The 14,814-nt window shown below is 46.3% G+C and overlaps 3 protein-coding genes across 3 annotated transcripts; 2 read left to right on the top strand and 1 right to left on the bottom strand.

Annotated features, from left to right (window-relative positions):
* Nucleotides 1-94: 94 nt before the first annotated feature.
* On the top strand, nt 95-3,045 carry LOC117735340 (glycerophosphodiester phosphodiesterase 1-like). Its single transcript, XM_034539891.1, has 6 exons — nt 95-355; nt 1,180-1,355; nt 1,602-1,707; nt 1,912-2,004; nt 2,218-2,429; nt 2,898-3,045. The coding sequence occupies exons 1-6, from the start codon at nt 95-97 to the stop codon at nt 3,043-3,045; spliced, it is 996 nt and encodes a 331-aa protein (XP_034395782.1).
* Nucleotides 3,046-4,475: 1,430 nt separating this feature from the next.
* LOC117735161 (MAPK regulated corepressor interacting protein 2-like) lies at nt 4,476-8,481 on the top strand. The gene is made up of 6 exons (XM_034539637.1): nt 4,476-4,620; nt 4,965-5,043; nt 5,130-5,199; nt 5,598-5,737; nt 6,721-6,801; nt 7,706-8,481. The coding sequence occupies exons 2-6, from the start codon at nt 4,992-4,994 to the stop codon at nt 7,774-7,776; spliced, it is 414 nt and encodes a 137-aa protein (XP_034395528.1). The 5' UTR covers nt 4,476-4,620; nt 4,965-4,991; the 3' UTR covers nt 7,777-8,481.
* Nucleotides 8,181-14,266, bottom strand: trap1 (TNF receptor-associated protein 1). The gene is made up of 18 exons (XM_034539636.1): nt 14,029-14,266; nt 13,087-13,341; nt 12,907-12,989; nt 12,647-12,787; nt 12,107-12,178; nt 11,837-11,997; nt 11,626-11,735; nt 11,472-11,545; nt 11,094-11,249; nt 10,772-10,892; nt 10,594-10,663; nt 10,293-10,440; nt 10,012-10,197; nt 9,691-9,829; nt 9,513-9,598; nt 9,237-9,382; nt 9,046-9,118; nt 8,181-8,895 (listed from the first exon to the last, which is right to left on the bottom strand). The coding sequence occupies exons 1-18, from the start codon at nt 14,162-14,164 to the stop codon at nt 8,794-8,796; spliced, it is 2,259 nt and encodes a 752-aa protein (XP_034395527.1). The 5' UTR covers nt 14,165-14,266; the 3' UTR covers nt 8,181-8,793.
* Between the last annotated feature and the right edge of the window lie 548 nt (nt 14,267-14,814).

The raw sequence follows: 14,814 nt of genomic DNA, 5'->3' as shown, positions 1-14,814 counted from the left end.
ACGGTTAGCCACCTCTCCATCCTCCCAACCCGCAGCAGAGCTTCATCCATGGCCTCGTTCTAACGACTCTCCGGGGCCGTCGTGACCGTTCGAGATGCTGCAGGTCGGGGATGAGCCGGTGTATTTCTCGGCGGTGTTTCTGCTGGTGGCGCTGGGGACGCGCAGCGCCGCCGGAGCCTCGCTGCTCACCGCGAGCCTCTACGTGTTCATGGTGATGTTCCGCTTTCCCCCGGTGCCGGCGGACCAGGCCGGCCGCGTCCTCCGGCCCGGCGCTCCGTCGGGCGGCGTCCCGGTGGTGGCGCTGCGCGGAGGCAGCTGCGACGCTCCGGAGAACACCGTGGCCGCGATCAGAGAGGTGCATGCGGGCATCATTCATCTGTGTGTGTGTGTGTGTGTGTGCGCACATGTGGAGCTGTGACATGTAGGCGACATATTCAACACCCAAATGAATACCTTTCTCTATTGAGTTGATGTTGCATATAGTGCAATGCAGGGAGGGATGTTGTGCAGTAATAATTCTATTGTTGTGCAGTAATAATTCTATTGTAAGCTTCAGCTGTGTCGTGACTTCCCATGTTGCAGTGTGAGCTGAGCACCACTGCACAGGGAGTCTAGCTGGTTAGGTTTATTTATCAGAACGGTGGCTCTTCGTGCTCTTTGTGTTCTAATACCCATGAAAAGTAACTGTTTATGAATTGTTTGATTCCATCTTCGAGATAAAGTTTACAATCCCTTAAACCATTTTTACTTACTGAAGTTGCCGAGTCAGCTGTGCTTGTGGCTTAATAACTGTCCCACATGCAGTTAGCATCATAAGCTCAACTCTTACAAATCACACCTCTCATCTGTCCAGTTCCTTTTTTTGAGCCTCCTCGCTCACATTTTGATGCATTAGCTTCAAACAGTCAAACACAATCAATTGCTATATCTATCTCTAACTGTCTTTACACTCACTTCATCTTTCACGTTACACATATGCATTCAGTTCACGTGTATGTACTCTGCATGTGTCTGGAGAACATGCCCACAGATATGAAATATATATCCTTACTGTTAAATGATTACTCACTGTGTTGCACTTTCCAAGCTAAACACATGTTTCCAGCTGTCAGTAAATGTCCATTCAGCAGAGCAGGCTCTCTTGACCTCTTCTTGTGCCCCTGTGATGTCCTGCTGCAGGCCAGTAGAAACGGGGCAACCGGAGTGCAGCTGGACCTGAGTTTCACAGCCGATGGAGTGCCCGTACTGATGCATGATGAGACTGTGGACCGCACCACCAATGGCTCTGGACCAGTTAGCAATCTGCCGCTGGTCCAACTTAAGAAGCTAGATGCTGCTGCTCGTCACAGGCTGAAGTAAGCTGCATATTAAAGAGTCATTTCTACGAGTCTAGCTTGTGATTTAATGTTGAGATAGAAAAACAAAGGGTTGTGTGGGTCCATGACAGAAGATGCACTCGATGGGACATCTGTGGAGATCCCCGTACTAAAAGGATTCGAGGTGCAGAAATATAGTTTTCATATGATAGATCCCTTGCCGTTCACAAACGTATTCTAAAGACAATAAGGAACGTTGCCTGAAGGAAGCGCTTTCATCTCCAGGGACAAGTTCAGTGGGGAGAAGGTCCCAACCCTGCAGGAGGCAGTGGAGGAATGCATCAGACACCAGCTGACCATCTTCTTTGATGTCAAAGGTCAAGCTGATAAGGTACTAAAAAGGATTTCATAAAACAAATATGGATATATGAAACAATGATGTGAGCTGGCTGTAGCCGACATACAGTATGTACTTCCATCTTGAACCTTCTAGGAGACACTAATTTCAGTAAATAAGACGGTTTATTATCGTATATTTAAATAATGTTCTGTTGGTAATATCTAATATATAATGTGAATAACTTATCCTCTTTAGGCTGCATCAGTGCTCCATGAGATGTATAAGAAGTTCCCTGTCCTGTACAATTCCAGCATTGTTTCTTCCTTTGAACCCAAAGTCATCTACAAGGTAACATAAATATGTCAGATTAACGCAAATGAAAATCATCGTCTTCAGAAAGCTATTTCAGTGTTTAGTCGTTTTGTTTGTTTATATTGTTTGTTTGTTGCTGCTTTTACCTGAAACATTGCACACACATGGTCAGAAAAGTAAGCTACGAAGAGCCTGCGTCTGACTGAAATTGGACCCTTTTTTTTCTTCTAATTCTGACTTTGACCTCAGATGCGTCAGACTGACCCCGACGTTGTCACGGCTCTCATCCACCGGCCCTGGAGGCTGAGCCGCTTTGGCGATGGCTCTTCTCGGTCCCCGTCCACATGGGGTCAGCTGTGGACGGGGTTTCTGGACCTCTTGTTGGACTGGGCCCACCACCACATACTGTGGAAACTCTGCGGTGTCTCTGCCATCCTCGTACAGAAAGACTTCATCTCGCTGTAGGTGGAAATTGTATTAATTTCTGTATTGTTAAAATGCACAGCCGTACCAATGCCTAACGATACCCGTCTTTCTCAGTCCACACAGAATCAGAATCATATCATATCGCCGAGTACGTTACACATGAAATGTGACAATAAACACAATAGTAAAAAGACATCATTCAGAAAATCAAAAATATGAAAGTTTATAATAAAAACATTGATGTGTAGTTACAAATTCACTCATAATCAATAACAGGATGTCTGAAAATACTTATTTCGACGTTCTTTTCATTGATTGTCAATAGCTTCTTCATCCTTCACATTATGCGTCATTCCTTTGCACAAAATCTCAAAACCCGGCTCCAATGAATCCGTCTTTTTGTCCGATTAAGTCCCTTCTGGTGTATATATGTTGATGTTTGTTGTCATATCTTATATTTACTGAGCTGTACACGTATTTCCTTCCTTCCGTCCTTCGCTCAGGGACTACGTTCAGTACTGGGCGGAGCGAGGTGTGGAGGTGGTGGGCTGGATCGTTAACACTGCTGTGGAGAAAGAGTTCTACCAACATCTTCTGAAGATTGGCTACATCACTGACAGTCTGCGGGAAGACTGTGATCCACATTACTGACGGTCACACGGGGTTAAACAGATTAGTTGAACACTCAGCTTGATGAGACTACCTAATTACCATAATCAATACATTCCCCAGTTTAGTGTCCTTTCAAAAAACATAAAATACAGAAACATATGTTGACAAAATAAAGAGATATATTAAATGGAGATTTTGGGATGCTAAATCACTTCAATCAAACAATCCAAGCTTTATAGAAATACATGTGCTTTACTGTAGAGGTCAGAGCACATTATGGTCTGTAGCCGGCATACAGGTAACATCCCTTTAAAGGGATACATAAACCACGAAGACCCAGCGGTATACTTCCTTGTCTTTATCTGACAGCAATACCCATAACTCTCCTGGACCACGGATTAGGATTATGGTACATTAAAGGTCTTTTCTACCTTTAATAGTTAGACACGTTAGACATATTTGTAACATTATGTTACAAATACTATCATGAGATGTATTTACTAATAGACTCTTTCAGATCTCTTGTTAATATTCTGTCACGATGATACTTGATTGTTTAATTTGCACAAATTACACGATAATTTGAACTGAAATAATATTTAATTTTGTGATCCAAAGGAGGAAAAGTAAATGCACCATTGAATCAATTTGATTGCCACACATACTAAGATAAATAATTCTCCATAGTGCTTTAAGACGCTCATTTCAATTTAACTTAATTGTTTGGCTGGAAAACCGTCACAATTAAACATACTATATATATATATATATATATATATATATATATATATATATATATATATAAATAAACATCTTATCTTTTCTTTCCCTTTCGTGTAGTGTTAAGAATGTATTCTAGTAAGAGATAAATCATAAGAACTTAGTGTTCCTCTTCTGAAATAAATCTTGAGAATGTAATTAACTAAGGTTAATAATGCCTTTTATGTGAACACCTTCATTATAGTTGTGTTTTAAGTATTAGTATGAGTGGCCAGCTGGGTATCGTTGTCAACCCATCTTTTAATGGACCACATTCACGACGCTCCGTTGCATTGTAAACATAGTGTGTGTGTATGTGACTGCACCTGAGCACCTGCGCACCTGCGCACCTGCGTACCTGCGTGTACCGTAAACACAGAGCCGTTGGGCATGTGGGGGGGGTGGGGCCGCATGGAGGAGCAGACAAATGATCCCCCATTGAATAAAAGTATCATTCCGCAACTCATCTGACCGCATTTTATTTATGCAACATCCAGGAATATGTGTCTTTTTTATTTTAATTAATTAATAAAATTATTTAAATTATTTATTTATTTATTTATTTATTATTATTTTAATTTTTTTGAACACGTCATAACCTCACTGCACATTTTAATTTATAGTGGACCTCACTCCAGTCTCCAGTCGGGTGTGACACACGTTGCGCAATCCGGGGACACTGTCTCTTTAAAGCGCCGAGAGGGGGGCGTGTCTGGACGTGGAGGAGCGGCGCGTCCTCGACGGTGCGCGTCCACTTCTGAATGACGGACGCCGTCTCCAGGTTACGTGACATTGTGGAAGTGCAGGACGCTTCAGAGCCGCCGTGGGTTACTTTGAAGGTCTGGGGGTCGGCAGGTGAGAGGTGGAGGTGTGTGTGTGTGTGGGGAGGGGAGGGGGGGCAGTGTCGGAGGAGATGCGTCCCGGTTGCTGCGGGTTTCACGCGGAGCGCAAAGCGGCGCACGGTTCGTTCTCCTGCGCGGTCACGGAGCAGCTCGCGGAGGCTCATGTCGGCTCGGCTCGTCGGCTTCAAACTTCCGTCCTGTGAGGGGACTTGCGCGCGCGACCCGCGGAGGAGGGGCCCGACCCCCGCGCGCCGAGGAGCGGCTCGTGCCTCCTTATTGATCCGCGGCCTTGATTGAAGAAGGCGTGCTCCACCTGCGCCGCCTGGACTTCAAAGTGCCGAACTCCCATTTGTACAGGTGACGTGTTTTTCCCCACTGCGCACGATGTACACAATTACAAAAGGGCCAAGCAAACTGGTCACCCAGCGGCGGACAGGTGAGACACACACGCAACACACACGCACTTTTTTATTATTTTTATTATTTTTGTATTATTAAAATGTGAACTTTCTGTAATTTCAGGGCCGACGCAGCAACTTGACAACAAAATAAACGACTTCAAGCACAAACAAACGTCCTGGAGCATGCCGGAGTAAGTGTGCAACCTTTAGAGACGCATGTTGTGGTCACGTGATGCTTCTTCATGCGTGTCCAGATTAAGCTGTGTGTGTGTGTGTGTGCGTGTGTGTGTGTGTGAATGAATGACTGTGGATCATCAGCTTGAATGAGTTCTAACATCTTCACACAGTAGCTCCACTGTGTGTGTGTGTGTGTGTGTGTGTGTGTGTGTGTGTGTGTATGTGTATATATGTGTGTGTGTGTGTGTGTGTGTGTGTGACCTTGTAGGAAGTCAAGGACGCAGATGGTCCTTCATTCAGCTGTTCAATCTCTGTCTGCCACATAACTAACATGCTTTAATTTAGGCCCCAAGGCTGATACTTTTAGATGTGCGGATTAACTTTTAACTTATTTTTTTTCTTCCTCCATCAGCCTTCCTGCTCCCAAGATAGTTTTCAGCCGTCCGAATGGTAAGAAGTACCATCACCCTGCTCCGGCTCTCCCGGAAGACCACCAGCAGGAAGAGCGCTTCACACCTGTGCACGAGGAGAACGTCAAATTTGTCTTGGATGGTAAGGGGTTAAAGGAGCCGTCTAACTGGAAAGGCGAGACGGTCCGAGAACCTGTTGCTCGTCGGCGGTGTCGTGACTGACATTGTTTCACTATCGAGTGTTTTAATGAAACGCTCGCCTCCCCCTCCCAGGCCTCACCCACAGCTGCTCGGACACTGATAGGCACCTAGCAGAAAAATGCCTTCACACCCACATATCACACTTGTCATGAGCCACGTGGCAACATGTGCTGAAGGAAATAGCATTTTGGGGCATGAACTAGCTGCCACTCAGGGAAAAGGGTCTTGTTGTCCCCCTTTTGGGGAAAGACAACAAAGGCTTCTGACGGGATGAAGTGTTTTATTGTGACCTAGTTGTGGAGCGAGCGCTTCTCTTTCTCATTCACAGGGCTGTTCTCACTGTCTGTGTGTGGTTAGTTTCTGGTGTTGAAGCTCATAAACAACTCCAGTAACCTTGTTGTTTGGTGGACAAGGACACGAAGAAGGCCCGACCCAACCCCCGCCCCCCTGTGGGAGAGAGGGGGCTATTCAGGGTTGATTTATTCTCTTTTACCCTCTGAAATACCTCCAATACGTGCTATGAACAAGCGCAGGTTTTCTGAAAGTCATGACCCAGAGATGCATATCTATTTCACCGGTCCACATGTTGCATTATTTGAAATGCAAGCGAGTGGCAGTCAGTTACCCTTGTGGACTGTTTGTTTGTTTGTTGCTGCGCTTGTGACAGACGAGTGTATCTTGGTAGATAAGCACATTTTCCACGACCCACTAATTACATTTTTAAATCCTGGCTCCTGCACAGGCGTTGTGATTTATTTCGAGGTATATTAAAGCAAAAATATAGACAGACAGTGAAAGCTGCAGCTAATGTTTTTCCCTTTCAGCTTTAATAATCATTGCATAATGGATTAATCTGCTTCTCAACATTATTTTGTAGTAGTATGATGTGTGGATGATGTACCGACCCAGTCGTTGTGTTTTAAGCCTGGCAGGAGGTGCAGGGGCCCGAGGAGGCCCAGGGAGCAGTCCACTACAAAGAACCCACTCCAAACCTGCACATGGGCAGTGAGTACAGACACACACACACACACACACACACACACACACACACACACACACACACACACACACACACACAGTAGTGGGGAATCCTTAATATTTCAGTTATTTCTCTTATGACAAACGACATACTGTTGTATTGGTTTATGCCAACCGAGGATTAATGGACCAGCTTCTGATCCTCCCAGCTGGAAGGAAGCCAGCAGAGGTCACAAGCCTCTCCTCGTAGTCTAAATGAGCTGACGCATCCGTGTGTGTGTACTGTTCAGTTTGGGATTATTGGTGTTGTTCGCATATGCACATTCTAATCAAAATCGTGCCGCAGCCACCACTGAAATCAAATGTGGAGCCAACATGGCAATCTTTTGAGGAAATCAATGTTTTTATTTCACGATAAACAAGCTGAGTGGCTCTTTTTGTTTCACTTGATTCATGCATGTGTCATGATGGTCTCACACTGTGGTCTCCACTATGTTACAAAGATATGTCGTCGCATAGGATGTCATGAAAATGTCACAAATACATGTCAAACAACTTAAAATTGCATTGTGTGACAAAAGAAAGTCATAATTTACAATTTAACATAATGTTGCAGTTTCTCACTGACCACCGGAGGGCGACAAAACCCTGATTGTAAATGCACACAAATGCTCGACTCCTGTTGGCTTCAAAGTTCAAATATAACCAATAAGAACGACTTAAGGTATCAATGCATGTCTCGCTCTCTCTTGACACATTATGCAACAGACGGGACCGTTATTTGTTATCTTAATCAAAGACTGCTATTCACTGTTTTTCATCACTATTTATATGCACATTTCCTCCATTGTTGTTTTTGTCTGGAATGACCTTACAAACTCAAATGGTAACTTTAAATCTGATTTAATGGTTTATTTTTTTTTCCCCCCAGACTTCGTCCCCATAGATCTGGATGAATGGTGGGCCCAACGTTTCCTTGCCAACATAGACAAGCTGTCCTGACGCTCCTCTGGGACTCGTGAATGTTGACAGGCGGTCAGGAGTGGAGAGCTGAAGCAGGACGCTCGGTGCAGGAGGCCCAGGCGGGTTAGAACCGCCCCAAAGCGGTTTAAATGGAACGCACGGCGCTGGGACGCTCGCATAGAAACCAGAGAACCGCCTCACTTGAACTCTCGCATTTTGAACTGCGAATCCATCGCTGAATATTCTCTCTGCACACTGGAGGACGACTCGGGAGTCGATGTTTCTCATTGTTCCACCCTCACAGCAGAGATGTCATGTTCCTTTTTTTTTTTTTTTAAATGCAGTAAAAAAATTGTATTTTCAAGAAGCGCCGTCTTGGAATCTTTTATTAACTGATCGTTGCTTCGCCGCATCAATAATGCTGATGTCACACAAAGTATTTTAAATGCATTTTATTAGATTCGCTGGCACTTTGATATTATCAACGACACCTGTGGAGAATCTGCCACCGAGTCACATTTGCAGCTCGTACACAGGTTTAGATTAAATGACATTTTCTTTTCTTCATTTGACGGTTCAAAAACAATTACATGAAATACACCCCTCAACCCCAGGAACTGCAACAGTCAACACAAAATATTAATTAATATTGGAGGGCTTATAAAAAGTGTTTAACGGCTCTATTCAGCAGTGAGGACGTCTTCTAATCCACACTTCATAATAAAGCTGCTCTAGTTACACAGATATCAAGAGTTTTGACTTCCACTCTTGGCCTGCGTTGTAGTTTTGCACTCTCATCATTGTTTGTGGCTGGTTTTCATCCACGTGGGCGACATGGAGCTTTATGAAATAGTATTGAACGTGGAGCATAAACACACGCAGGTGTTTATGGAGAAGCTTCCAGCAGTTCATCTTCACGCCAGCTGTGCTTATGAAGCATTTACGTGCTCTCCATAATGAACGGAGCACTCCAGAGAGGGCGTAGATGGCTCCAGATCAACGAGGCCTGTAAATACTTCACGAGCCCCCCGTCATCAACACCAAGTGGTCTGCGGCTCAGTGCTTCTCCAGAGCTTTAGTCAGCAGGTCATTCAGCCGGGAAATCATCGGCCGGGGATCGTCGTTCAGGCCGGCTGTGATCATGGCGTTATCATAGATCTGCAAAGTACAGACAAAGAGACGCTCAACGAGCTGCTGGAGCAGCCTAAGTGTGGTTACTGGGGAATGACTGAGGAGAAACAGGATGGCAGTGTTGTGCATAAAGATGAACTTGTGTTTTCCACATGCAGCTCTAATAACCCTCGGTACCTGTTCCAGTAACAGACCAGCCAGGTCAGAGTTCGAGTCCTTCAGCGCCTGCAACTTCTTGATCAGATCATGTCTGTCAGAAAAAGAAAAGTGAGAGCAGCACACAAATACAGTAATGCCAACTGCTCCTTTTATTTAATTCCATTAATGTGTCTCTCACACACACACACACACACACACACACTTCTCACCCTGAATTGATCTCCAGTGTGGGCTGCAGTATCTGAGCTCTCTCCTCGGGGGTGCGAGCCAGCTGCTGGGTGCGGAGGAAGTGGCGTGCAGCACCCATTTCCAGCACAGTGATCATAGCTGGGTGGGTGTCTAGCCGAGGAGTCAGCTACAGGTTGGGTGAGGAAAAAAAACAACACTATTCAGGTCGGTTGAAATGAAGCTTACTTTCAGAACAACAACAACGAGTTCGATTCACGACCGAGACTATTTTTGTGTCAGTTAAGTCTCGTCTTCACCTTGACGTTGGTGACTCGGGGGCCCAAAGCGTTCTTCATCCAGGAAATCAGGTCGTCGGCTTGCTCTTGGGTCAGCCGCTCGGAGGCTGCAGGAGAGAAGAGGCAACAAAACCGGAGTCAAGACCAGAGCCGCGACCGCCGTCCTGCTACACTGGAGGCACACGAGAGCGCAGCGCACCGGGCTTGCTGTCTTCAAACTTCTCCTCTTTGTAGTGATCCACCACGATGTCGGTCTCCACGGAGATCATCTTCTTCTTGTCAAACTCGCGCAGGTGGAGCAGCGTGAGCTCGTCAAACTGCTCGTAGCAGAACAGCACCTGAGCGGACGCGAGAGCAGTTCGATCAGCTTTTCAGTGGCAGAGTATGAAATAATAATAAATAATAAAACAGTACAAAGTATAAACCAAACTACAGGTGTGAAAGCTACATAGGAATGAATGGGACATAAATGACAACAGGATCTACAGTAAAACTGTAAAATGAGGTACCACCCGCTCACCTCCATGTCTTTCTGCTTCATGGCCTCGTAGTAGGGAGAGTGCTCTGCAAGATGGCGGTTGGGCGCGCACATGTAGTAGATGTTGCGCGTGCCCGCCGTCATCCGGGAGGAGTACTCCATCAGATTGGTGTGCTGACCCGGTGGCAGAGCTGAAGACTCGAACCTCAACAGCTTCGCAATGTCCTCCTGGACAGAGACAGAGAGGAGGGGCCACAAGGCGATCATGTTCAAGACAACCGTATCACATTCCCAATGAGTCGCTCTGCGGCTCTCGAGGTCACCTTGACGTCCTGCTCCTGGGTGGTGACGATGCCCTCCCTCATGAAGAGGCCGTAGTCCTCAAAGAACTTGCCGTACTTCTCCGGCTCCTTCTTGCTCTGGTCCAGCAGGAAGCGGATCACCCTCTGCTGCAGGACGTCACGGAGCTTCCTGAGGCCAGAGGAGTACAGGTGGAGGAGAACTGAGAAATGCATTAGGAATGACCACGATTGAATATTCCTGAACGTGTCGATTTTGACGACGAAGAGTAAAAGCAAGAAAACGCGGCGAAGACGAGTGATTAAATGCAGACGTGTGTTGTACCTGATGAGGGCGCTTTCTTGCAGCAGCTCTCTGCTCAGATTCAAGGGGATGTCCTCGCTGTCCACCACACCTACACACACACACACACACACACACTTTAGCACAGCACTGTAACGTGCATTTAAAAGCAGAGTAGAGTGAAACCAAGCAGGTGGAGGTGCTGGGGGTGGATCCAGACCTCGGAGGAAGCGAAGCCACTTGGGCAAGATGTCGGTGGCTTTGGTCTGGATCAGGACCTTCCTGCTGAACAGAGCCACACTGGAGCCCATCTCCCTGCTCACGTCAAACATGCTCGGCTTCTGTTGACAAACAAGTTATTCTTAGTAAAGATATTCTGTTGGAGGAGAAAGTTACACCACGCGATCCTGTAATACAGGTTGGCATTATTTTAGGGCCTGGAAGGTTCCTGGTTTGAGTCCCGGATTGACCTCTTAAAACATTCTGGGTAAAGAGGCCGGCTTTGAAAGCTTTGAAAGTGTCGCCGGTCCTGCTCTGCTCACCGAGTCAGGGACATAAAAGATGCTGCGGATGTTGAGCGGGGCGTCGGCGCGGTAGTGCAGCGTGTAGCGCGGCTTGTCGTAGGCCTGAGCGACGTAGCGGTAGAACTCCTCGTGCTGCCAGCCACTGATCTCCTTCGGCTCCATCATCCACAAGGCCTGATGGGAGCCAATTCATTATTAATAATAATAATAATAAAAAGATCCCACATGCATACATTTTTAAAGTGTTGTACCAGTGATACCCAACAGGGATTCACAAAAGAGGCACAAAGTTAACCAGTCAGCAAAAGTGGATTACCATCAATTACAACAGCCAGCCTGGAAGTCGGGCTTGTTTTGTGTTAAACGGAACGTCTTCAGACCGAGAACAATGCTCACCTGCAGAGTGTTGAGCCGCCGTCCGTTCAGGAAGATGGGGAAGCTCACAAAGTTGCTGTACTTTGTCACAACCTCTGAAAGAGATGCAGAAGCAGCCGGTAAGCACGTGGAGCGACGCGACACCCGACGCGCTCCATCTCTGCAGCGGTCGTACCTTTGACTCTGTCCTCGGAGGAAAACTCCTTGCAGTCGTCTTTGAAGTGCAGCACGATCTTCGTCCCCCGTTGAACGCCACCGGCTTCGGCGATCTCAAAAACTCCAGAGCTGAAGAAGACAGAGCATGCGGGATCATGGCGTTGGGTTATCGGCGTCACCCAGAACCCTTTTGTCGGTTCCCACTCTGGATGCCGATCATCCCTTCTCACCCGTCTGAGGACCACTTGTATCCAGGTGCGTCGGTCTCCGCGGACCGAGAGTAGACTTCAACGCGGTCGGCCACCATGAAGGCCGAGTAGAATCCCACCCCGAACTGGCCAATGATGGTGCTGCTGGCCTCCGCCTTGTCCTGCAGGGCATCCAAAAAGGCCTGCGGTGTGTGGCAAAGAGGATTTTATTTTATTTTTTAACATACATTATAGTCAAGCGTGACATTCATTGACATAAAGTAGTCACGCGAGTCTTTGAAAGAAAATCACCTTGGACCCGGAGCGGGCGATGGTCCCCAGGTTGGCCACCAGCTCCTCTTGGGTCATCCCCACCCCCGTGTCCTGTCAGGAACACAGACAACTCCACTCATTGAAGTCGCCATAGCTTGTTGTATGATATTCATCCACCAGGTGGCATCTATCTCATAAATCAGCCGAGGAGCTCACCAAAAGCCCCTTTTCACTCAAATAAATAAATAAATAAATACTTCTATTCTTTTATTTTGCGCCTATATGCAATACATATATTACATTTTGTAGAGAATAACATCTCTAAAAACAAGGAGCATTTTCTTTGTTTCTCTTTTTTTCTTTGTCTTGGGTTAATGAAGCATATTTATGTGGTGTTACGTATTTCATTAATGTAAAAGTCTGTATTTCATGGTGTTGAATATTTAAATAATACATTTTAAAAAGCTGCGACACATATTTTATATGTTGGTTATAATGCGGCTGGAAAATCAACAACAAACAAAAGTCCCGTCCCAAAAAGGTAAATGCCAATGAGTCATATTTCATGCACATTTCTACCTGGATGGTGAAGGTGCCCTTGGCACCGTCGGTCTGAAGGTGGATCTCCATCTGAGCAGTTTCTCCATCCGCTGTCATCAGTTTATGGCGCAGTTTTTCCAGAGCGTCACTGCCGTTGGAGATCAACTCCCTGATGAACACCTGGTGGGGCGTGGAAGAGAAGAATAGTTATAGTCCATACAATTAAATGTCAGTGTGACTACGTCATAGATTATTTATATCTCTCTCTCTCACACACACACACACTCTCTCTCTCTTACCTCTTTCTCAGAGTACAAGGACCTGGCAACAATGTCCAAAAGTTTTTTCGTCTCAGCCTGAAATTCATGTTTGGAGAAACTACCTGCAGGGTTCAGGGAAAGAGCAAGATTCAGATCATCTTAAATCTGACCGACGATCAGCTTCACCGTGACATTAACGCAGGAGTACGTCTGCAGCACCTTGAACAGACTCTGTGTCAGCGATGATGGTGTGCAGAGGCTCCTCTTCGGGCTCCTTCTCGGCATCCTTCTCGGGCTCCTTCTCGGGCTCCTTCTCGGGCTCCTTCTCGGCCTCCTTCTCGGCCTCCTTCTTGGCCTCCTGGGTGCTGTAGTACGACTGTTGGCTGATGCCGAGGCCGCCGCGCTGGGCGCTCCACACTCTGGGCTGACTGCGCCACCACTGCTGCTGCTGCTGCTGCTGCCCACCCTGCAGGCCTGATGACAGGGGGAGTCAGCTGCTGGTGTTTAGGGATGCCCGAAGACGGCTTTACTAACAAAGACACTATTAAATCAACAGGCTAATAATTACACTCAAGAATAATCTAAAAGAGCCAGTAATATAATAGTGAATAATTAGAGGACTTGCTCTTCTATCATGATTTTAACCCCATCAGAACGACGGGTGAAGATTAATTATGCATGGGAACAGACTGCAAAATAAACCAACGCTTCATTCTCATTATTATTATTAACACCTCTAAGAAATGCAAAGCCAAGAGCTTTTCATTTAGAAGAGATTCAGGTAGGTTGAGCATCCTTCAAGGCAACATTGTGACGCAATACCCATAATGTGGGTATTTGTTTATTGAGTCATGTCAGCGAGAACCAATTTAAATACAATTACATCCTAACTGTTTAAGTTTAATACAATCACTTGACACCAATCATCAGTGCAGCCCTCAATAAATCGCCTGGGAAGCAAACTCTCCATTTAAATTCATACGTAACAGTCTTTTTATTATTATTTATTTGTAAACGAGCCAATCACGAGCTCGTGTTGTTGGCCGTCGGGGCTGGAAAATGAAGCCCTGGAAGCCAGAGTGAGATCTTATGCTATAGTCAACTAGCTACTAGCTAACACACACACACACACCCACACACACACACACACACACAGCTCACCTCCAGCGAGGGCGCGCGAGCTAACTCGGCTGCTCGGCCCTCGCGCGCACAACGCGAGTCGCGAGTTGACCCGCTGAGAGGAAGCCGAGGCGAACCGAGCCGAGGCGAACCGAGCCGGAGCGAGGCAGCGGAACATGTCGACGGGGTGAGGAGGGGGGGGAACAAGAAGAGGAGACGGGTCGCTTGACCGTGGGACACACACACCGGGCGAGCGGAGCACAGTTAGGACCCGCAGCGGCGCCTCGTAATGACGTCAGCAGGGCGTCCCTTTAGACTGCCTGATGAAAAGTGGTAACAACTCCCGTCAGTTGTGAATAATCTCGCGTGTAACGTATTTAAGTGCCCGGTTTAGGTTCGTAGTAGTAATACTATAAGTGTCTACACAAAGTGAGTCTATTGGGTACCCTGCATTATTGGAGGTGGAGTAATTTCAGCTCTTAATTTGCCCTTCAAGGTCAAACATTCTTAATTAGGATAAACGGTACAAATATCAAATTACTATAATACTTCAGGATTATCTATCTTGATAATTGCTTGGAGTGAAACATCTTCCAGCTTCTCCAACGTGGAAGTTGGAGCTTTTCGTTGCCTTTGAATTGCTGTGGGTCTGAAACCGTTAGTCGGGGGGGCGGAATCATCACTTTGGGCTCCAGGAAATTCTGATGAGTGTTTTTGTTTTCCTTGTTCTACCATTGTATACACTTAATGAATGAAATAATTGAGACCGTAATCTGCAGATGAATAAATAATTACAACCATTTGATTAAAAAGCCCCCGGTGCTTGAA

Source organism: Cyclopterus lumpus, chromosome 8 (assembly GCF_009769545.1).
Source record: "Cyclopterus lumpus isolate fCycLum1 chromosome 8, fCycLum1.pri, whole genome shotgun sequence".
Lineage (NCBI taxonomy): Eukaryota > Metazoa > Chordata > Actinopteri > Perciformes > Cyclopteridae > Cyclopterus > Cyclopterus lumpus.
This window is presented reverse-complemented; position numbering and strand designations above follow the sequence as displayed.